The sequence below is a fragment of the Epinephelus lanceolatus genome, chromosome 1 (assembly GCF_041903045.1).
Source record: "Epinephelus lanceolatus isolate andai-2023 chromosome 1, ASM4190304v1, whole genome shotgun sequence".
In the NCBI taxonomy this organism is placed as follows: Eukaryota; Metazoa; Chordata; class Actinopteri; order Perciformes; family Serranidae; genus Epinephelus; species Epinephelus lanceolatus.
The window spans coordinates 12005671-12030863 of NC_135734.1; the positions used below are offsets into that span (position 1 = coordinate 12005671).

The following is a 25193-nucleotide window of genomic DNA, read 5'->3' on the forward strand; positions in this document are numbered from 1 at the left end:
ATAAGATTATTTCTGCCTCCAGAGCAGCTCTGGGAAATATTTGTATGACTAAATTTCATAAAAGAGAGCATGTGAGCAAAGAGAGGATGACTCATTTTTTCATTTTTTCTCCAACTGCATACATTTTTCAATTGTCTGTTGTCCAGACCCATTTTCCATTCATCTCTGAATGATGGATAGTGCACCCCTGAGAGAGCCAACCCAGGCAGCAAGCGAGAGGAATACAGATTGTTCTGTGAGCAACATGAACTAAAATGTCCCGCAAGGTTACCGTGGTACACAATCCACTGACCTTCTGGGTGTCTGTGTCGGCAAAGGTCAGACCAAAGTAGTCCTTCTCCAACAAGTTGAGGTGCTCACACACCATGTCCATCAGGGTCTGTCCTTTGGAGTGTTTCTGCAAAGACAAACATACATGACACAGAAGTGGTAAAAAGGTCAACAACAATGCAGAAGAATGCAAAAAAAAAAAAAAAATCCTATAATGTATTTCTGAAATACCATTTGTGCGTAAGAGTCTACTACTGGCATTGCTCAGTTTTATTGGGCAAAGCTTAGCTCATCAATACCAGACCCCATTAGACAACTGTGCTTGTCAAGATTGCTTCCCTGTCCTCTGGTTCTGCACACAATAAAGCAGCTCAGCCATTTGGTGCTGTGTCACAGTCGGTGTGCATCACACACTTGACAGTGAAAATGGACTGTGAATTGCTGGGGAAGATTGGTCTTTGTACTGTAGGCGGAGATTTGCTCTGCTATTGGCAGAGTTCAAGGTGAGCATTTCAGGAACATTTCTATTCACATTCAAGTGACAAGTTCATGTTTTCACATTCAACATAGAGTTTTCATGGTGGATTCTGACCATTTAACATCAGGATGCACAAATACACTTTTCTGCTCACAGTGCTGAAAAGCCTTAAACTGTGTGGCAGAGATCAGTATATCATTGGTATATAGCCTGGATACAAGAAGTGTCCCAAAGTAGAAAGGTGGAGTAGGAACCAATTCAGTATTTAGGCACTCTGATTGTGTTTTAACCAATTATATTTTTCATGTCAAATAGTGTAATATCTCTGAGGGAAATGTAATACAATACAAAAATTACTAAGTAAATGAGATATTCCTTTAATTAGACTTGAGTAGCCTATGGATTGGTTTATCTAGGGCCTATCAAATCCCATTAATAACAATAGTGATTCAGATAGTTTACATCCCATTTAGTTACAGAATGCAACACCATAGGCTTACAATTAACCTCATCCTTGTCAGATCATAACAAAAATATAAACCAGAATAGCACATGTTGCACATCTGTAGTCATTATTGCAGATGTGCTGGGAACCGACAAAATAATGTAGATACATCATGAGAAAGAAAGGACTAGGATACCACTGAAGTAACACCATCCATGGTTAATTCACAAGACCAAGTGTCAACAGCGATGCTCACAGCTCTCTGAGGCTGTATGTTGAGGTAAAAGCTGATGTTAGCATGCTAGCACACTCACAGGAACAATGCTGTTGTTTAGCAGGTAATGTTTAGTATGTTCAACCCTCTTAGGTGTTAAGATGTGTGTTAGCATCAACGGCAACCTCTGAGGCGAAAAAGTTGAGCCATTGCAGAAGTGTTAATAACTGCAGTTCCCTAAATGACCACTTGAGGCTGACTCCAAAACAGAGTATATCCCTAAGTTAAAATGCCAAACTTAATATCATAAATAAAAATGTATACAGCCTGGTACAGAAAATGGTTTTGGCCTCTACATTCATGACAACTGTTCACTTCTCCACAGCTCTACCCTCTTGTTTTAATGGTCACTTCTGGCTCCAAAAAATCAAGATGGCGACATCCAATAAGCCGAACTTAAGGCTTCAAAATGGCATTCCAAAAACCAATGGATGATGTCATGGCAGCTAGGTCCATTAATACAGTCTGTGGTTAGCATGCTAACATTTGCTTATTGGTACTACACAAAGTACAATGAAGTCTAATGGGAATGTAACTGCTCTTGCATGTATTTGGTTATAAACAAAAGTCAGGGGGACACCAAAGTCTTTCATCCTCTGGGGACCAAAATTGTTGGGATCAAATTTTGTCCAAATCTATCCAGTAGATGTTGAAATATTTTAATAAAAATGTGAAAACTGCTGGTGTTGTCCACCAAAATTGCTAACTAGAGCTAACAGCACTAGCATTAATGACAGAATGTAAGTCCTGCAACACTCACAAACATAGGCGGCCTTACCTATGTTTCAACCGTTTCAGTTGAAACGGGCCCCAGCCACCAGGGGGCCCCCAACTGACTGACAAAAAAATAAATGCCGCAAGGAAGACACAATAATAAATCACTGCCCGCCATCACTTAACTAGCTAACTAACATCCATAACGTTACAAAAAGAAACGCACATACCAGAGTGGTGCTGAAAAGCGAAAACTAGCAGACATCAAAAGGAAAGCTGTGAGTAGTCTTCCAAAAGTGACCTCTTTCTTTGGTCCTGCATCTATAACAGCTGCACCGACTACAGCAGCGGCTGCCGCCCACTCACATCACGCCAGCCAAACAACAAATACGGGAGAAGGTGAAAATAAAGACCTTTCTACTGAAACAGCTGGTGATAATGATGACCAAACATTATCGTTTGAAGCACCACATGATGATAGTCCCACAACTGAGACAGGTGAGGGAGATGCCACCACCCGCACTGCAGCCAGGGAGAAAGTCCTACTGCCATTCACAGAGACAGACCCAGCATGTTGGCCAGAGCATATTACCAGTGACCAACGGATCGATATTGTTCAGAGAGGTCCCGTTCAGATAGAGGACTTTAACTTCCCACAGAGCCAAACACGCCGCCGTTTTACTAATGACAGATATTTCATAAGGATGAAAAATGGAGAAAAAATACACAGGTCATGGTTAGTGTATTCAAAATCATCAGATTCAGTTTTCTGTTTCTGCTGTACCCTATTTGGCAAGCGAAATCAGTCTCACTGACGTTCCAACATGGACAGCTGGCGCGAGCTGGAGACACGCGTAAGAACACACAGTGCCATTGACAAAACATACCAAGAAATACAAATGCTGGAGAAAAAACACTGGAACGACGTCATGAAAAGGATAATTGCAATAGTCTATCACCTTGCAGAACGAAACCTTCTTTTTTTCCTCCGTCTGTCTCTGTCTTTTCATGCAGGCAGTGAGCTGTCCATGGTGCTGAAATGATGCGGAGCACTCATTATTTTTGTTGTCAATTTAAGTTGAGAATTTTGATTTTTTGATTTTTTGGCTGAATTTTGAAAACAAATCTGTAGAAAGTTGTTTCTCTTTTATTTCCGTTTCTCTGACCGAGAGAGTGCTCTGACCACAACTGGACAACAATACTGCGGAGCACTCATTATTTTTGTTGTTAATTTAATTTGAGGGGATTGTAAGGGACAATAAAGTATCCATATCCTTATTTGTTGCAAACCAACCTGAATCCTCGCCTTTTCTGCTGAGTTCCGGTTTCTTGCCTTGGTTATGATTTTAACACTTGGTCACAATGTATCGTTTTACATGGGAAAATATGTGCATCCTTGGGACGCATGGATGACTTTACTGCGTTCTTTCAGCTTATAATGCGTCACAGACGCAGGACGCGTAGCTGGCAAACATAATTATGTTTATGTTTTACGTGGTAGGGCCCCATATTAAGTATTGAAACGGGCCCCCTGATGCCAAAGGCCGCCTCTGCTCACAAAGCGCCACTAGTTACTAGGGACCAGTAGCTTTCTATAAGTTGTCAATCCTAACCTGACAGACACTTATAAGGGGGGCGCAGTTGCCGAGTGGCTTAATAAATGTAAGGTTTTTAAAGTGAAAGCAATGAAATGGACAGTGGATTTTTGAGATATAAAGCATACATTTCATGTCATGTTCAGGGTCCACACGAAATGTTTCTGAGGGCCAGCACTAGCCTGCAAGCCAAACTTTGAGCAACTACTCTACAGTTGGTTAACATTTCACTCAAAACCAAACTTCAAGGAAAATCCAGGGGATCACCTAAGTCATTAAGATTTATCATCTGGTGACCATGACCATCCAATAGTGCATGAGAAATTTTAGATTGGACTAAATTGGTGGACCCACTCATTGACATTGCCATATTTCAGTAATTAAGAAGTGCCCATCACATTCCGTTAATAACAATAGTGCATCAGAGGGTTTAAATCCCATTCAGTTATAGAATGCAAAATACTGCAGACATCATTGTCATAGTGGTTCAGTGGTTGGCACACATCTCCCAACTTGAAGGTCATAGGTTCAAAACCTGATTTGCCAAACTCTAAATGGTCTTACCGGTATGGAGTTTTGATATCTCCAAACAGGAATAATCTGATTTTAAGTAATTGAATCTCCTGGTACTAAGTATTGATTGGTTTATAACTGAATTAAGTAAAGGATATTCACTGCACTGGTAGCCAAATATGCTTGCTTCAAGCATAAGAATGCTCTTATCGAAAATTTTCATTCAGGTTGTTAGGACAAATGAAATTTTGACTTAACATCAGCAATTCTTGCATGGGCTCATATGCCACTGTTAAATCTAGAACAAGAAAGAATTATAATGTTTAGGTCTAACACTGCACCACACATACATAGTATTACACTCTCACACACATATGGTGCCTCCTCCCCTGGAGCCTACTTGTGAGGTGACAGGGAGACGGAGCAAGCAGTTGCCAGGGAAACAGATGCAGTATTATCCCTCTGCTGTCTAGTTTCTTAATATCTCAAGGCTAGAACTTGAAAAAGTGTTTCACCTTTGCCTTATTATAGGTGAACACATGGTGGAGAAATACTTTCAAAGTGTGTGTAGGCTCTCATTGTGTCAGAAAGTATAGTTCCTTAACAGCAGCAATTTCATTGTAAAGCAACAGTATGCTGTATGACATCAGCAACAGCCTGCAAAATTAAATAAACAAATCAGCCTGCGGAGTCTTAATAATCCATGACTGAGGTGATCCGGTCTATTTGCTCTCTGCTCTGGAGCCATTAAATATTAAACTGCACAATAATGATCTCAGCGTTGCCACCTGAATGGACACCCAAGACAATTTTGGCAACGTAAAAAGACAACTTACCAGCATGAAACACTCAATTCCAACCAAAATCGCCCTGTTCTACATATCGGCCCAACCAGGCTTGACCATGCATAGTCAGGCAGTTTACACCCCAGTGAGCAGAGGAGGAAACGGGGTGACAGAAATGGGTATGGGCGTGGTGCCTCCTCGCCTGCCAGAGGAGCAAAGGGAGGCTCAGCCATGCATCCATGACAAGAGACTTAATTAACCCATGAATGCGGCACCTCCTCCAGGAAGAGCTTTCCCAAAGTGTGGCCTGCCTTCTTGCAACACTGTTATTACCAACTCCTGGAAGCACGAGGGAGGTTCAGATGTGGCAGGCATAAAGTGCCACCCCCAGCAGTTAAAGCCAGGAAGTGAGAGCAAGCCTGCCAATGACCTGGAGGTCTGAGGCTCTCCCCAAACTAGAATTTTAAAGAACATGGGCTGACAAGAGGCTGCTTTGTGCATCCCTTCTCTGGCAATGACTGGCAGTGCTGCGAGGGCGGACGAATATTTAGGAAGAGCACTTAAGATACAAAAGCTTTCATAACCATAATGCTAACTATTGTTGTGGTGCAGAAAAGGCCCAAAGGTATTTCTGAATGTTTTCACAATGCTGAGAGAGCGGTTGGTGCAAGCATAGCATTCCTGATAGTCTTACCACACACACTCGCACATAAAAGGCGCCCTACCCCCAACACCACAACACACACACACACACAAAGTTTCATGTACTTGTGCATAAGTATCCTAAGGGGTGGCTCATAATAACATTGTTCTTCTATTTTCTCCTTGGCTGCACCTGGCTTGCAACCATGTAATAACTATAGATTTCCTATCACCCTGTTAGCTGCCTGTGCTTAGGGCTTTTATTGGACAAAAGGGACATCCTGTGACCCTCAGTTTCTAATGAAGATTTTAGTGCCAATACCAAATCACTACTGATACCAGGACAATACATTTTTGGTAACTTAGTGAGGGGAACATACAGATACATATTCCATATTTATATATATCTTACACATGTAGACTAGACTAGAAGTCCTTGAAGTGCTCAGAAAAATTCAAAGTTGAACATTTGCAATTCAATGACATGATGAAGTGGGCTACTTCAACTGCTGAGGAGATTGTGTGGTACACTTCAAAGCTCCAGAACAGATATCAAATGGATCTTGTGTTGAGACTGTTTTTATAATTTCCTGATATAGCCTACATCTAGAACAGTCTGAGCAAAGAATAAGCTGAATCACAGTATCACATCACCTACGTGAAAGTTTTTAGCCACCAAAAAAAGGCCAACCTAAAAAACTCAATTTAAGTGTACACTATATTTTCACATTTAACCTAGCTTTTTTGAGAGGAACTGAAGCTGTTATCTCGAAGCCACCAGACCCCACTGACAAAAACAGTAATTTTACTTCCCAGAATAAATGAGTTGCTGGTCTACCACTGCGTTAATTGGAAAGAGTGTAAGGTAAGGCAGAGAAAATATTCCAAATATAGTGTACACTTGAACCAATGTTGATTTTCAAGGTGGCTAAAATACATTTTGCTGCAGCCCCTGTCCACAGCAGTACATTGCTCAGCTTCCGTGCTAGTAAATTTGGTTTATCAAAGATGCTAATACAGTACCCAAAATAAGCACAACAGAAACGTCAGATACTGTAGGCTGGACCACTGTGTTTAACCATATATCTTTATTAAATGTTACAGTTACGGCTGAAAATGACAAAAGAAATCTTTAATGTCATTGCAGTTGAAATCAGTTGCTAGTTATCAACCTGGAAGTGATTGCTGCTGTTAGTGTAACATCACAGTGATTCGGTCTACAGAAAAACAAGCCTAAGAATCTGAGCAAGCATTCAGTGCTGCTCTCAAAAGTGTTCAACATTTTGGGAAATTCACTTAAAACCATAAAACCACGATAAATTGTGGTTTTATGGTGGGGTTGTGTGCCGAAAATCTCTTGGCTAGGAGCAATGACTTCCTGGAATCTTCACTGGTTGCCTGGGAAACCTCATGTTGATAACAAAACTCCAGGAAGTCATTGCAAGACTTCAAGAAAGCCGAAGTATTCCTTACCAAGCTTTGTTTACATGTAGCTGCCAACACTGACAATCGATGCTACAGACACATTTCCAGTGATACTCAGAAAAAAATGTGGTCACACCTAATACTGACACCCAGCACTACCCATGAACACGTACAGCACATCATCGTCTTCCTTACTTGGCTGTGACACAGGCTGGCTGCCACCAATTGGCCTGATTTAACTCTGTCATCTTGGGTACAGAGGCAGCAGTGCCAGACAGACACATCATGTCTTAGATTTGGGTGTCTAGAGAGAGTCTCAGTGAGTGGAATCGAACATTGAGCCCAAAAAAAGAAACAGCTTAAAATAATGCTGCAGAGTCATCTCCACAGTCAAGTAATTGGATGATTTTCTTCCACCACCATCCTGAAAAAGATATTTTAGGAGGAAAGATAGACCTATCCTGCCAGAAGTGAGTGCTGCTGCTAGTCATAAAAGCTCCAAAATCTCAGAGCTTTCCTCCGTGCATTCATCTAAGGCAGTGCACTTACATCTATCTCTTCTCTCCTTTTTTATGCATGCCTTCACTTTCCTTTCTAAGCAAGCGAGAAATGTCCTTTTTCACACTGCTAGAGTAATGACAATACATATCTACTGTAGAATGAAGACTTTCATGCTGCACTATTTCTGTGCTTCTGTGTGTATTACAGAAATGTGTAACATTGCTTTGGCTTCGCCCCCCTGGTGAGCTCTCAGCGTGGCACCCTCCCTTTTATTCTCTTTGGCTGTTTTATCCACTTGGTGCAGAACTATACAACACACACACAACTGCCTACAGAGGACAATGACTACAAAGGGGAAAAAAGTATGTTGCTTCTCAAGGGTTTGCTTAAAGCATGTTAAGGCTAATTCTAAAAAACATGTTACCACAAATAGTTTTTCATACCTCAATTTCTCCCTCGAACTCAGCAGAGTCCAGCAGGGTCACTTTGAAGGGGGCCGTTTTAAGTCGTTTGGAGCCTTTCTGGGGAGATTTGAGGTTCTTGTTTGGGGACGTCTTCTCGGACATGTCATCTGTTTCTCTGTGTTCATCCAGATGCTTGGAGTTCTGTTCCTTGACATAAATGTATAAAAAAAGGAAGGTCAAATGACATAGTTATACATTTCATCTGTCTGATACCTGAGTGGATATTTGAAACAGTTAAAATACTTGGAAGAACTGAATCAGTATCAAGACAGTGCCTTAAGATTAAGTTCTTTGATTATACTGTAGAGGCTTAAGAGAAAGTCAATGGTGTAGAGTCAGCATTGTGACTTTAATAGATATTGGACTTAGGCACTGTATGCAACAAGTCTGCCAATTCAAATACTGAAAAACCTACAGTATAATGTAGATCTACTGGATACTGCATCGACTCCCAGTTAATAGACTAATTAGAGTACAGAACAAACAGAAATCAGTATCACAGCAGTCACTAGTGATGATATCCCTGTATATCATTTTTTTAGAGATTCCCCATACTGCCACAAAGGTGATCAACCATTAGGGGTGCTTATCATTTAAAAAATTATTATACCAGTACCAGTGCCAGTACCCTTAAAGTAATACCAATGCCAATGGAGTACTTCATTTGATACCCATCATGTGAATGGAAGCGTTCTGTTGCGTAAATTGCCACTATACTTTCAAGCATTTTAGTGGCATTTTGTCACGCTAAACTGTGAGCCAATCGCACATCAAATTAAATTGAAGAACACCTGTGGTGATTGGCTCCGAGCAAAACCATACAAAATGTCCTTTAGATCTGGGTCAGTAGTCTAAATATAGACAGGGCAGGCAGTGAGGTTGCGCTAGGGCCCGTTGGGTGGGGGGGCACTTGAGAATGACTCAGATTTCCTCCTAGGAACTACACCTGTGGTTAAAGGAGAACTCACATAAAATTAAAAATGGTGCCAATTACTATAGGCTATACGCCCTTAAAAATGCAAACCCTTCTCTGTCATGATTTTCTTTTCTTTTCTTTGTAAAATACTAGCAAAATGAATTATATATAAATAAAGACTATTCAGTTAAATGAATCATTTCTTTGATATTTTTGTCATATGCAGGTATGCAATGATGATTGTTGGGTAACATGCGATTTGCTGCTGCCCAAAGTCTCTATTTCATTATGTGACAAAACGATACGATCTGAACATAAAGGTGGCAGTAAGAAAGGACAAGGGAGAATCTAACAGGAGGAAAAAGTAGCAAAGCTCCGTAAATAAGATTCCTTTGGCATTTTTTTCATTTGCCAGTGGTGTGTGTAGATGCTTTATAACTAGTAAATACCATGCACTAGGCGTCACAGTAGCGTGCACTGGGGCTCGCTGCAACTACCTTACGCCACCGATGTGGGTACAAAAAGGATGGAAAGCAGGTATTGTTTAACTAGTGTTTTGATACTACTTTGTACTGGGTTAATTCAGTCAATACCTTAGGTATCAAGTCTCAAGTTTTGCTTTTTACACTAAACCAAACAACGAAGTGTGCGATTTTATGTAGCATGCCGGCGTTCCGGAAGCAAAAGAGGAGTGACATGTAACACAACAACATTGGCATCTAGTGTGATACCCTCCCTCGCCTTGAACAGGCTACTGTATAGAGACTCTTGACTCTTCACACTCTTTGGAATAAAGTCTTGATCCCCTTTAAACCAGGCAACTGTTGCAATAAGAAGAAATACTAGTGAGTTAATGAATCCAGATAAAACATAATCACTGTCATCTTCATTATCTACAAGACCCAAAGGCCTGTTGTAAAGGAGGCAATAGAAACAAATGAACCCTATTTTTTCTGCCGTGTAATGATTCTCTCAGCTCAGTAAAACACAGGCTTGGGAGGTGGTTGCATCAGCTCATTGCAGGTTCAAATTTAGCTTAGTTTTAAGCCCGTTTCAAGATTATTTTCCAATTAAAATGGGTTGCACCACATGCACAAACACAGCTCTCACAAAGACATTAGTTATTACTGCTACTGGTTTACTGGACCATCTGACAAAACTAACGTTAACTTGTACCTTTTAGACCTTTTAAGAGTAATACAGAATATGGTCAACATATCTGACCTGAAACTTGATCAAATGCTGTTTGGTAATGATGTAAGATGGGAAGATTTTAAATTACATTAAACAAAATTAACAACATGATTACACCATCATGTGATGTCCTGTGGCCCAAAAATACTTTTTCCCATAGACCTACATCTCTGAAGAGTTGTCTGCCCCCGCAAAATGACTTGTTTCATCAGAATTTGAACCATTCGGTCCAATAACATTTGGAAAGTCTAGTAAAGTCACATTATTGAATCATTATATCCCGATTTAAATTAGCCGAGCGCTGAACCAGAAGTAGCCAGCTCAGCCGGTGGAAGGCAAAGCAAAGCAAGTTATTTATATAGCTAATTTGGCAACAAGGCAATTCAAAGTGCTTTACATCAAAAGCAGAAATCTCTAGTGCACCTGAAGTCTCTAGTGAACCTGCTCTATGAGCCACATGGTGCAGAAGCAGTGCCGATCATAAGGATAATTTTATAAGCAGCAGTTAAACTCTTTTGGCTTCATGCACCATTGAGCAATTTTTATACGAATGAACAGGTCCCTGCCTTCAATGCTGTATCAAGCTCCCTTTATACATCCATGATTTAAAATATTTCTTGAGTATTAGTGGTGCAACCTGGTTTGGTAAATCACTAGTTTGAAGCTAGCTTCCAATTACTAAAACCTTAGAGGACAAATGTTATATACAAACCTCATAATGGGTTTACGGATAGCTGATGAAACTTTAGAAACCCATTACAGCTCTTAGCTTATAAACTAAAAGCTGCTGTTTCCTGTATTTTTACTTCACAAAACCACTGGGAAGTCTGTGGCTTTAACAGTAAGCCATTAGTGCAATCAGGGCAATGCTGACCTGTTTAGCCATCTTGCTGTCCGAGGCTGAGTCCTGCATGCCCGCTGCTGCCCCTTGCTGTCTGGGAGGACTCCTATCTTGCACTCTTCCCCTTTCGACTCAGGGCTTGCCTCTCTCGCTTCAGCAAAGTCACACCAACCTGAGGAGAGACAAGAACACAGCAAATATTTTCAAATAGTGTCCCAACTGAGTCGAGCCTCTCTTCAAAATGTCAAAAGCGTTAATGCATGCTTTCTTTCAGCATCAAAAGAGCTGAGATGACAGAAGGAGCTGCAGCTGCAGACTGTGAAAAAATTCCGAACACAAATGCATTCACCCCAAAATAATAATAGCGCTGGCGCCAGGACTACAACTTCATTACAAATTCTGAAAGCTGTAGCTTGATACAACACAATTTCCACAGACATAATTCACCTTGCCGTCAAGGACATTTACTTTAATTATAAAATCCCTCACTGAGCCAGATAATGATCATCTATTTAAGCAAGACAAGCTCCTGCACCGAGATGACAATTAGAAAAAGAAATGAATTAGTGAATTAGGCCATGAGCGCTACCGTCAGTACTCATAGCTATCAACAGTGAATTCCTTCAGTCATAAAGGTGCTAAACCAAGAAACTGATAAGAGTGCTATCACTCATCCCTGAGTGTGTATGAATGCTTGTAATGCTCCAGTCTGTATCGCTCCACGGTGCAATGAACTATTAAGTGCCTAAAATGCATATCTCAGTATTTTAGTATGTAGGCTCACGTCATAGTGTTGTCTTTGATTTGTCTAATAAAAGAAATGTTTGGGCTGTATCAACACAAAGACATTAAATATAATGTTACAGTGTAGCGCAGGCATTTGAGTTATGTGCTTTTGTTTCATTATTTTTCAAGTGTTGTTTTTCCCTTTCTATGCAGCCATTTCCTCACAGCTTAACTCATCAACTTCTACTTCACTTTGTCAATTTCTACATTCTCCTCGAAATGAGCTGGAATTTGTTGCCTTCAGTTGAAGGTTACAGGTGTGGGTGGACTGAACAATAACAACAGCTGAAGTGAAAATAGAGAGCCGCTGCATTGTCAGTTTGATGAGGTGTGTACTGTAAGCACGTCTAAACAGAGGGGGGCTAACAACAACGATCTTGAGGATACGGAGGAAATTATTTGAGACTTTTCACATAGACTAGACTAGTGAGGAGAAATCTTCACTTTTTTTTTTCTCATCAACAAATGATCATTTACTTTCATACCAGGTAACAGTGACATATTCACCATACACAGGCTGTTCTCATGCACTGTTCATATGTACAGTACACCTACGAAAAGTAACATACCACAATTCATATAACCCATGTAATCATGAGCCAGCAATTCATGTATAACTCACATAATGAGGAAGGCTGCGATCACACAACCGATGATCTGACAAGAGTAAAAAAGATAGAAGTACAAATAAGCAGAAGTCCATGTAAGGAGATAGGTTGGTGGATGGGTCAAACAAACACAGGATTTTCCCCGAGGAGACCAGTGTTTGATTTAGTTATTTAAAGGTGCGTCATCACCATTATTTTTCCTAAACTTAATCTATGTTATGTTAAAGCTATAGTGCGTAACTTCTACATGTCCCTAAATGTCCGTTTCACCCAAGCCACTACTAGAGGAGATGACACAATGCTGATTAAGCCGATCGGCTCCTCTAACATCTCGCGGTATTTTTCAATATATATCATTTTTAGTGTACTCTGTGTACATGGAAGTGCTGGCTTATTTGTTGTAATAACGCATTATCCACTGGGGGGGCGACAGAAGTTGCGCACTATAGCTTTAAGTATGTAACTTTATGTTATGTCCATAACGTGACAACGCCATTGATGGGACGCTAATTCATTAGCTATCATACTGGCTGTTGTTTAAGAATATGTTGCAATACATTATGTTTGCAATAGTTTTCCATTTTATGGACATTTTTATACATATATATTTTTCATATGTTTATTTGCTTTATTTGCTGAGAGTTAGATAAGAAGATTGATACATCTCTCATATCTGTCCGGTAAATATGACACTACAGTCAGGAGATGGTTAGCTTAGCTTAACACAAAGAATAGAAACGGGTGGAGACAGCTAGCTTGTTTCTGTCCAAAGTCCATCTAACGGCACCTCTTAAGTGCACTAATGAACATATTATATGTTTACTGACAACAGCAATAACATTGTAGACCCTGTTCCAATGTACTGTTTATACACATACCGATGAAAAGTAGTGCACCACAATTCGTATATATCCCACTTAATCATGATCCAGAAATTCTTGTATAACCAACGTAATTGGGAAAGCTGCACACGTGACCAATGCACTAACAGGAGTAAAGACAGAAGAAGTCCGTGTACGTAGGAAGATGGTGCACAGATCACAAAACACAAGACTTTCCAACACACGACTTTCCCCAAGGAGACCGGTGTTCGGAACAAAGTGAGACCAAATGAATATTCAGTTATTTTAAGGTATGTTGTCACCATGTTTCTTTTCCCAGACCTAACCAAAGTAACTTAACTTGCCTGTACCTAACTTACGTAACATAACATAAAGTACATGACATCATTCGTGGGCACTAATTTGTTAGACATCACATGACCCATTGTATAAGGATATGTTGTGTACTTTTGCTGCATACTATATGATGATTTTAAGGTGCAGTGTATAGGATTTAGTAGGTAGATTTAGTATCATCTAGTGGTGAGGTTACAAATTGCAACCAACAAAAGTTCCCCTTCCTAATCCCATGTCTAAAGAAACTACACCTTCAGGTAATTAGATACAAGAACGGTCCTATCTAGAGCCAGCATTTGGTTTGTCCGTTGTGGGGTACTGTAGAAACAATATGATAGACTCAATGAGAGAGGACCTGCTCCATATGTAGATACGACGGGTTCATTTTAAGTTAATGAAACCACAGAGATTCTTAGTGTAATATGATTACTAACTAATGAAAACATAGTTATGAATATTATACTCCATTTCTGCCAACAGATCCTCCTGAATCCTACACACTGCACCTTTAAGCACTATCCTCTTCCATACATTGATGTAAATGTCTGCAGATTTATTCTGTTACTAATAAAAGACTTGAGTTGTGTTGAAGGATTGGAGCCCCTTTCATGCCAGATTTCATTTGCAGAGCTTAGAAAAGCCAACGTTGTAGAAGTATTTTGTTCTCAATGGAGTTTTATGTAATAATTTATATTATTCTCTGACAAGCCTTGTTTCAGCACCGCAACTGTAGATTTAATGTCTTATAAGCCCACGTGGGCCTGGTACTTTAATGTGTATGAGACAAAAATAAAAATCATATTGTGTGTATTGCATTGTCATCTATTAAGGAGAAATTGGTTTCTCTGCCTCGCCCACAATGGATTTCTCCCTGAATGTCAGTGGAAAGTGGTGAATTAAAACCGAAGCCTCTGTGATTCTGAAGACATAAAAACCATTCAGTGTGAGTGATACTGATAGTTGACAATTTAAACTCCACTGTGGGGATGATATTGTCCATTGTTGGCCACTTATTTAAGAGCAAAAGAAAAAGAAGCTGCACATCGTCCCCCAAAATATTAGGTGCCCTGTGGATAGATTTGTTTGTGACCCAGGGTGGATCTTTTTTCTATTCACTCAGTGTACTCCCCACCAGATGAAAAAGATGTTCATGACCCTGAAACATGTTCCTACATGACCTTTTATAAACGGAAGACAGGGCACGTAATGAATGAACATCCTCAGTGGGATCTGCTCAGCACAGCATATAGGAATAATGCCTGTGTATTATAGAGTTCCCCAGACAATACTCTGGCACCTTGTATTCAATGCAGTCTCTGTATGACCCTGGAGGTCTCTCTGCCCCACGAGTAGCAAATCACATCAACATACTGCAGCTAGGGGTTACAGGCGATCGTGGCTGACGACTGATGCAGGAACACAACCGGTTCACACTGGATCAGAGAAGAGACAACCCCCCTCCGACTTCCAACCAGAGAAGGTCTTGACATATTACACGTGGTTAAATGAGTGTGAAACCCTCCCCACTCACTCCTCCTCCTCCCCCTCCCCCTCCTCCTCCACTGCTGTGCTATCACAACCCTCCCATTACTTACAATCACAGAGATTTGACAGAAATGAATTCCTCTCCTTGGGGAAAAAAGTGAAGCGTGGGGTGGTATGTCCACTCAGGGCCTCATTTTACCCTCGCTGTCTGATCCAGCAGGGCGCTGAGCTTCAAGTTGCTAAATCAATTTTCCCTCACTGGCTGAATCATGGATACGACTGCCAAGTAAACTCCCTGATTGGAGAGGAAAAATTCCATCGGGTACTGTGTTCTGATGGCGAAGGAGGCAAACACTCAGAGCCGCCATGTCCTTCTGTTATCGCGTTCGCCTCCCAGTCCGATTCAGTCAAGCTGAAAATAACGAGCGTCTCCCCTGTGTGCGTTACAGGTGCGCACTTCCTCATTCTGTCCAAGTCAAACAGACGCTGACATCCCCCCTCACTTAACATCCATCTGGGCAGCATGACATGATGCATTCATCTACAGCTGTCTGTGTGAATTTACCTGTCTCAGCTGGGCTGCGTTCGAAGCAACAAATAATCTGAAAACAGCCCATCTAACCATTTCTGTTCCCCACTGTGGACATTTTTCACTTCTGTTCTCAACACAACGAACATACAGCCAACCGTGACGAGTTTTCTAACCGTACCCAAATCGATAGTTACTGTTGCTTTGAAGTGGTTGTAAAAGATTTGTACAATACGTGTCAGCCAGTAATGAAAAAGCCCTTTGAGGATACACGTTGACAAAATTGAGAATACAAATCACATAATCCAAAGTTAGTTTGTAGTAAATGGGGTGCCTTATTGAGACGTCTTCTCATGAAATCAGATTAATTGCCAAATTAATACAGATTGGTGTCATAGCGCGAGGCAGTAGAGCCCTGTAAATCCATTAATTTCCTGTACCAGACCATTACCCACAATCACCTCTGTCAACCCAGCGACCGAGACCTCTGCAGAGAAGAAGAAAGCACCTAATAGTGCGGGAATACACCGCATGTTACCTTTGTTGTACATTGTGTGCAGTTCACTCACAATGTCTGTCTTTGATATCTGCCATCAGTAATAATGATTCATCACAGAGAAAAGCACATTGTTTCCTTGGAGGGTTATGAAACACTATTCTTCCCTAACAAGCGCAGCCTCTTCCCTTGTTTCTCCTGCTTCTTTCTCTCCATTCTCATCAGAGGTAAGCTTTAATCTAAGCGAGGCAAGTAGAGGGAGCACGCATGTCTGTGGAAGACTACTGGCTCAGCTCCGAGATGCAGTTACCATGGTAACAGCATAGAGTACTTGTTTTTTTCCCACCCGCTCGCCTCTCTTCAGAGGAGTGACAGAGAAGCAGAAAGACAAACTGAACAAGGAGGGGAGATGAGAGGCCAAAAGATGAGGCGGCCAGAAAGACAGAGGGATCAAGGATAAACAAAAAAGATAAGAAATGACAAGAGGGAGGAAATAAGCTGACGTGGCACCGTGACTCAAAGGAAATGTCAAACAGCCTACCCTCTGGTTAGTGGTGGAAGGGCTGCATCCAGCTGCACACAGGGACGGATGGGGAGCTTGAAGGAGCGATGCAGGCCACTGCTGCTAACCTCCCTCTATCACCCACCAGCAAACATACCCAGCTCCTCATCTAAGCCCTGAAAGGCACAGTCAGCACTATTTGGCTGATACACAACTCTAATTCCATTGTACAGTCCACGGTCTTAATCACATTTACCCATTAGCATGCATCAAGTCCACAATGCAGTCGAGTAATCACAAAGAGCTGCACTGCAAAAGAGGAAGACACGACACAAAAGCTTTACAATGCATCCCTTCACTAGCTTGTCACTTATTTGCATGTGGGTTCAATTGTTGCTGCAGCTACAGCTGTCATCAGTGACTGAAATATTCCTTCATACAGTATTAAATTTACACAAAGTTTATTACAAGGAACATTCAAGTTTTCACCTTCCAGTTTAAGGTCAGATTTATGTTTAAAGTAAGTGAGGTGGGACAGAAGTGCTCTGGACAAGTGGTTGTAAATACTGTTAGGGGAAAGAGGAATGCATTCAGAGTGAGACAGCATTATTGACGATTTTGGATAAGTTGAGCCAAAAATGGTACAAGGTTTTGTTCCCAATTCCCAAAACAAAGCATTTGGAATGAATACCAATCTGATGAGGTGCAGCCATTCTAGAGGCTCTGTGAGGCTGTACTGGAGCTAAATGCTAAGATGCTAAAATGCTTTAGCGGGTACAATGTTAACCATTTTCACCATCTTTTTTTAGCGTGCTTGCATGCTAACATTTTCCTAACTAGCACTAATCACAAAGTAGAACTGAAGCTGATGAGACAGCCAGCAGGTATCTGGTCATAAACAAAAATATGGGTGGTTTTGAACTGATGATAGTATGTCACAGGGATACCCAAAGTAGGAAACAATTAATTGAATTGAAACTGAAATTGCAATGTAATGCAACACAATTTTCAAATCACAGAAGCTACAACACTTTTTTTAAATTCTGCACAATCTAACCAACCAGACGGCTGGAAACACCTGGTCCAGTGGGCTTCATGTGCACACACGCTGCCATACGCTTCACGTGACACAGACTACTGTATGTGAGTAAGAGCAGATTAAGAACAACCTGTAAAATGCCAATTCAATGCTGGCTCTAAAGTGAGCATCAACGTCCCATGAATTGCCTGGAGCAGTGGTGGTGGGCCGGCCAGAAGTGGGTCAGAGGTCAATTTTGAGTGGACCTCAAGTGACTCATAAACGTTTATAAAAATAAAGTACAGATTACAGTGAGTTTCCGGCACAGAGCTTTTACTCTGAGGTGCCATTTCCTCCTGCAGAGTGAGTGACTGGACAGCTACCTGACAAAAAAGGCAAACTAGCTCAATGACTTGGCCAAAAGCAAGTATGATTCTGAATATTAAACTGTGTGGATCTGAACTAATGACAAAGGAGAAACCTGGACCCTGTGGCTGGACCAGTTGTGAACCACTGGTCTAGAAGCTTAAGTATGAACGGTTTACAAAATGTTTACAATTAGACTTGGAGTTATGTTTAGAGTTACAGAGCCATAGTTCGGGGTTGAAATTTGTTCTTTTTCAAATTTCTGCGCTTGAGCTTGTGTGATTTGTTTCTGTAAGTGACTGGAGATCACTAAGATTCATATTTATTGTTCATATATTAATGTTCACACAGGCCTGCTGCTCTGCAGTGCTTTGTTGTTCTTTATTTCAGATTTCATTTAAGTCAAGTCATAATGATTATATTACATAATTACCAGGCATGAAATTAGAATATTCTACTGTGATTAAATGTGTTTACAATTTAAAAGCTACACAAAGATATGTTATTCATGTCGGTTTATGCATCAGTTCATCTCATTTCATTATAACACATGGGCCTGGCCGGCATGAAAGAGCTGTTTATGTTGACTGTATCCAATATTGTGTTTGTCATATTGTAGAATGATTTATTGCTTAAAGGCCATTCCACTGGAATGTTGCTGGGCAACAGCTTGGGTACATGTTTACTTCCTGTCAGCTGATGTCATTCACAAACAGTGCACAGCATTCCAATGTGAAATACAAAGGGACCCATTTAGAACATATAATTTGAAAGGGTCTATAACTAATAATACAAGAGATGGTACAGAAGATAAGAGAAAAACCCATAATCAGTCGCAATTGCAGCATTAGTTTGAAAAACTACAGTACGATTATTTCCCCATGTTGTTCAGCCCAACTGTGCTAATATTTCACACTAAACCACATATTTTAAGCTAATGGTGACACTAGAGGAAAAGTCAGTGGATCACAGATGGAAATTATTTAACATACTTCCATAACCAGCATCTTCTCCCACTACTCAACTCTGTACCATAGGCCTCACATGACTTTATGTATCAAGTGTTTCTTTCTTTCCTTTTTGTCCATGTAAGTTCAGTGAGCATCTGCCACTGTACTGGGCAGTGAAATTGGAACACCTCATCATGCTGTCAGCAAGTTTGGCTCTTCCTCCTAGAAAGCAGCGGTGCTCCTGTCTGGCGTGTCTTGGCCCCTCTGATCCACGGCACACTGCAACATGTCAGCGACAGTTCATACAGTCGCTCAGAGAGAAGGATGGGAGGCTCAAGGACACTGCTCTCATTCACCAACATCACACATAGGGCCCGTCATACACACTGACAACTAAAGTGTAACACTGATGGAAGCCACACAGGCATCGCCCAGAGCAGTTTTTTACAAAGCACTGTGCATTAAGGGATGCAGTGTGTTTTTCCACTCTAGTGGTATTCTTTCCAAAGACAACAATGCAGCCCTAAAGCAGGGTTTACACTCTGCTTTGAAGCAACACCACACGTACAGCTTAGGCTGCACAGACACGTACCCTACGCCATAGCCTGACGTGCACCTCCCAAGAAATGTACACGTCACATGGCAATGCAGACCTCCTGTTTATTTTTGGAAACTGAAAACTGTTCCCAACATGGGAAACAAATGTTTTATTTTCGTTTACTTCTCAGATAAGAAACAATACATTGTGTAGACAATAAAGCCCTCACAAAATAACACTGTAAGTTTCCTGTGTGATTTTACTTATAAAGATAGGAAAAGTCCACTTGCTTCTTCGGACCACTCAAAGCACTGTCACATTTACCCATTCACACACACATTCACACACTGGTGGTCGAGGCTACCATACATGGGGCACCTGCTACTCAGTAGCCATTCACACATACTCATACATCAATATGATAGCCATCGAGAGCAATTTAGGGTTCAGAATCTTGCCCGCTTTGACAGGTGGGGGATCAAACCGCTCTACCCTCTGATCCACAGCCAACCCATGTTGTATATGTGGGAAAAATGTGTGTAGTATGGGACTGTTTTGTACGTGAAACATGTAAGTTATAATAGAGCTGCATTTTGTAACATTACCGTTGTTAAATATTACTCTAACCCTTCCTTCATATAGAGTATAGGAAAACTCTGCTAGCTGTTAGGCTAATTTATGCAGTGTAAAATGTCCTAGGATTAAGCTAATAACATTAGCATGTTATATTTGTGGGGAAAACATGTCCAGCAAAAGACAACTGTTTTGTCTGTGAACCTTGTCAATTATGATGAAGCCAAATTTTGTATGTTTGTTTACTATTGTCACTATCAAGGCACAGTTGATGCATAATAGTTGAATTGTTCAAACTTTACTGCTCTTCACAGAAGCTCTCCAGCAAAGTGCGCAGCAAAGTGCACCACACGCCAAAAATTCTAGGTAGAACTTTGGCTGTATGATAAACATGGTTTAAGTTTGTTCTATGGCTCAGGAAGTGTTCCCCTTCAATAGCTCTACGGAACTATTAAAGTTTCCTTTTTGAGGTAAAATAAAATTTCCTTATTTTTTCAATGCTGGCAACAACAAAATGATGCAAAGTTTTGAAAACTACTTTTAGCTCTGTCCCCTGTGACTTCCCCAAACACCAAATCAGATATGAGCTGAACCCAACGGCGAGTGCAGCCCAAATCGTGTTGTGTCTAATGAAGCTTTTACTTTTTTTAGTTTCCTGAGTGAGCCTCAACAAATAATGACAGATGAGGCCTAAGTGGAAAGACTGAGGCTAAAGTAAAGTACAAGCACAACAACTGCATGACTTTTCAAGTTTCACATTCCTGCAGTACGCCTGGAATCACCCCCAGAGGAAAAAAAAGACCAAGTTTCCTCACTGCAGCTGTAGTAATAACACGTGCTCACCTTCCTCTCAGCGGACCAGATATCTGAATGCAAAGCAGAACAAAGTTTGGCAAAATTAAAGGTGCTCGCTCTCAGATGAATATCAACACACACAGTCGCAGATGGAGGGCAGAATTACCAAGAGCCAGCGGCGGGCTCGGTATAAATTGCTGCGGAGACATCATTCTGTCACAGTGCATCTAATGGACGCTGACCTTTCTCATGCTGTGCTGGAGACCACTGGTGCATGCACGAGGAGGGACGTCTCACCGCTGACGGATCTGTCCCTGAAGCTGCCAGACGCCATGCACCGCAGGGACTACAAATGCAAAGTTTTTTCCCCTCAAGCTTCCCCTATCATCCCCTTCTCACAGCTGATACTGTGATAAATGAGTAAAAGTAACATCGCTGAGGGGAAATAGAGCAGTTTGAGAGCATGCTACTGGGAGATTACAGCAGGGAAATGAGGACATGGGTGTGGGAGCACATGGGTGGTTGTACAGGCATCATCATGAACCTCGGGGGCAGGGAGACACATGGTGGCAAGACAAATCTTGTTGGCTTGTAAGCGCTCTGTCAAAGCTGTTCTAAATTCTTAGAACCATAAATGTGACACAGGGATCTATGCTACTTAAAGGCGTAATGCCCTTTTAGCGCTTGTTTCTGAGACATTCCCTTTTGTCTCTTGTGAGTGTTCAGGCTACAATAGTCAAAGTCTCTTCCCAACAAGTCTTCCAGCAGTTTTTGTTTTTCTCTCACCACCCACTTTATGTCTGATGTCTGAATAATTATTATTTCATGGCAAGGACTCATATTGTCTTCACCAAATAGGAATAATTATTTTGTTCTTACAATGAAAAATACAGTTTGTTCCACTTTTATCGCATCAGATGCATACAATATGTTGCATCATTTAATCTTAACTCTAACACTTAGGGATGCAAGCACACGCGCCTCCTGTTTTATCAGTTCCTGTCAAAAAGTGCTGTCACATTCTCAAAGGCTAGTGTGTAATTGTCTCGGCGTGAAGCCTCCGCCGTGCTCCACTTAATGAGAGACTGTCACAATGGTTGCACTACCCATAGCAGATTCTCCATCACTATAATCTATGAGCGGGGAATAATTTCCTGTAGCTTTAAGAACCACAATTACAGATGAGGGTTTTTTTTGTTTGTTTGGGGGTTTTTTTGGTAAAGTGCTGATGACAAAAAAACAACAAACAGGTCAGTGCCATCTCAATAATGTTGCATTCATTTTAGTGCCTGGATGAAACTGTACTTGCAGCGTTTTTACTGTTTAGTGTAGTAGAGTTAAAGATCATTTAATCATGAAAAAAGTTAAGGATTGTTATGTAGGGATGCTTATGCTTATCCCCCAATTTGATACTATCACAATGGGTGCTGATTACAATTTATTGCCATTTTTGTTTACTTTTTTAACACAAGCCCATGGGAAAAAGTTGCATCATGCAGGTTGGTTTCCAAAACCAATGCACATCACACATTAGTCCATCTTTATGACTTTTATTTCAGCTGCATCATATACTACATAGAAAAGCGGTAGATAAACTAATAACTGGTCTTATTTTCAACAGTTTTATTCTGGTCAGGCATTTTGTAACCTTTCCCTGTAAAAAGTGCTATATTATATCAACTTCACTCCCTTCCTCCTTTACTTAACAAAATGTGCATTACATGATCAGTAGAATGCATACATGCAGTTCTGTCAATTTGTACTAGTAGTGGTAGAAATAAATAAATGTCAATGTTTAGGATTAAGCAGGGTCATCATTCAGTATCTTTATGACCTGAGGGTAGAAGTTCTTCCTGGTGTAACCAGTATCTTCTTTCCAGTCTCAACAGGGTGAAAAGGCAGTTTTCCGTGTAGCTGGGATCTTTAATATACTTATGTATAAAAATACACTTTTCAAAGTAAAGGTGCTGTATGTAACTCAAGAGAAAGATGAGTCTCATTTCCAGGTCATCTAATAGGCTATGGACCACCATTTATTCATTTTCTTTTTTTTAATAGTGAAAACATTTCATTGCAGAGCTACATGCAGTGCATGGAACATTATCAGACTGCAAATGAGACAACTAGCTAACTAGCTAGTACCACAGTCCCTCCCCCTCTCCCCACTGCTGGGAGAATATTCGCAGACAGGAGAGTGAGCAGAAGCTCCAGAGGCAAAGCTTCAGTGGCAGCTGTAGGAACTTGATTTCAGCAGTCTCATACCCTAACGCCGGGCTGGGTCTAATCTGTGTAACTGCAGCAACAGAAAGTTTGCTGATCTGGCAGGGAGTTCGCGCTGGGCTGGTTGAAGGCAAGAGAAGGTGTCCTCAGACCGTCACCCATTTTTTGCTGTCTTGCCCCTGCTAAAAGGAAACTCGCAATACTTGAGTAAGTTGAGATGTGGTCAGTATTAATGCTGTACATACTTTTTAGCCTAACTACTGTCAGCAGGCAGACTGATAAAGCGTGCTATGTATGAATATATATTCCCTTCCTTTACCACCTTAAATCGTATTTTTTATTCAGTTCACAAGTTCAAACCTGTAATACAAGATACTCCAGAAGCTCACAACTAAACAGATTCTGAGACAACATGCTGTTTGTTCTCCATTAGATGAGGCGAGTTGCTTGTGCCGCAGTTCAAGTCACGCTGTCAATAAATCCACATCTCTCGACAATTTCAAACAGGACTCGTCTGATGACCCACACTGCTTGAAGTTTTGCCTCAGCAAGGCACACACAGTTAGTCTCACCCTCATTTTCCCTTTCCCTTTGAAGAAATACGCAAACACACACACATCCTCCCATGCAACACTCTCTAACTTTCCCTTTGATTTCACTTTCTGCATTAGGTCTATATTAATTTATTTTTCTTTTTGTTCTCATGTATACATGTTGTATTTACTTTCACGCTTTTTTTCCAGTTTTGTATTCTTCAGCTGTGATGTGTTTACATGCCTCTGGTTTGTCTTCTCGCTCCTACATTGTTTACTGTACTTTGTCATTGTGTTTATTTCATGCAGAATAAATCAACTGCTTTCCAATGAATTTGAAAGCAGGCAACGCTTGAAGGCATATTTGTTGACAGCACAGGATGCCAATATGCCCCTTTCAGACATGCACCTGTGATAAAATTGGACTCAATGGGCTTATGTCTGAATAATGTGTGAATTACTTTTACGTAAAAGTCACAAAACCAATCTTCCTAGGAGGTCATAAACACTCCCAATACTGCAAAAATAATGCTAACTGATGCAGTGATTATATCAAATAAGCCAAACAAAATCTGCCATGGTTTACCCTTTATGTGTGCACTGAACTTTGTGCTGCTGTAGCCTTTACATTAAACCTGAATTCATTGATTTTTTTGACGACTTGATAGAAATGCAACAAGCTCTTAACATAGACTAACATAATCTGTGTTAGTTAACAGTTTTACACATCCAACAGACATTTAGGAACATTACCATTCATTAAATGTTGCTTTTCTGGCCACTCAACACATGTAAATCCAATATTCATTTCACTTTTAGCTCTGACTTGTCCTCACCAACACCTGGGCGTACAGTGGGTTCATCAGAGCTTAAAATATTTTCTAAGAGAACAGCTGCCGCCTCAGCGCAGTCGCCAGAAGAAAGTTTTGGCATTGATTTGTATTTTTTTTACATATCATAATAAAATTCTTAACTAATGTAGTGAGCTGACTTTGTCATTGGGAGATGTAGGGGATGGTGGATGCTGTGACACCTAGGTGGTACTCCTGCCAAGATATAGACCACCAGAGACATTGTTGCACTTCCTGTCTGGTTAGCACGTCAAAAACTGATTGGGTTTTTTTTTTACCAAGAGATTGCTGCATTTCATGCCAGGATTGTGCCACCAAAACCAGGCATTTTGAGCCCAAACATGATCTTTTCCTAACTTTAACCAAGTGTTTTATGTTCATCTATTAATTTCCACGGGGGGGCTAGAGCGTATCCCAGCTGACATTGGGCAAGACCCTTGACAGGACGCCGGACTATCACAGCTGACAGGTAAAGACAGACAACCATTCACACTCAATTTCGCACCTACAGCCAATCGAGAGTCACCAATTAACCTACATGCCTTTGGACTGTGGGAGGAAGCTGGAGTACCCAGACAAAACCCACGCTGGCACAGGGAGAACATGCAAATTCCACACAGAAGGGCTCCCTCACCCTGGGGTTTGAGCCCCCCTCCCTGGGTTTGAACCTTGCTGTGAAGCAACAATGCTAACCACTCCACCACCGTG

At 41.0% G+C, this 25193-nt stretch overlaps 1 protein-coding gene across 5 annotated transcripts in view; it reads right to left on the bottom strand.

Moving 5' to 3' along the window:
* LOC117256207 (band 4.1-like protein 1) overlaps positions 1-25193 on the bottom strand; it is a 109009-nt gene that overhangs the window by 38041 nt on the left and 45775 nt on the right. For 3 of the 5 annotated variants that reach the window (XM_033625479.2, XM_033625477.2, XM_033625484.2), the window contains exons 2-4: positions 11091-11229; positions 8086-8253; positions 293-397 (exon numbers count right to left, since the gene is read on the bottom strand). In XM_033625479.2, the coding sequence (XP_033481370.2) occupies positions 293-397; positions 8086-8253; positions 11091-11129 (312 nt within the window). In that variant the 5' untranslated portion in view covers positions 11130-11229. The remainder of the gene's footprint in view (positions 1-292; positions 398-8085; positions 8254-11090; positions 11230-25193) is intronic. The other 2 variants (XM_078174758.1, XM_033625478.2) reach the window with 1 other exon arrangement.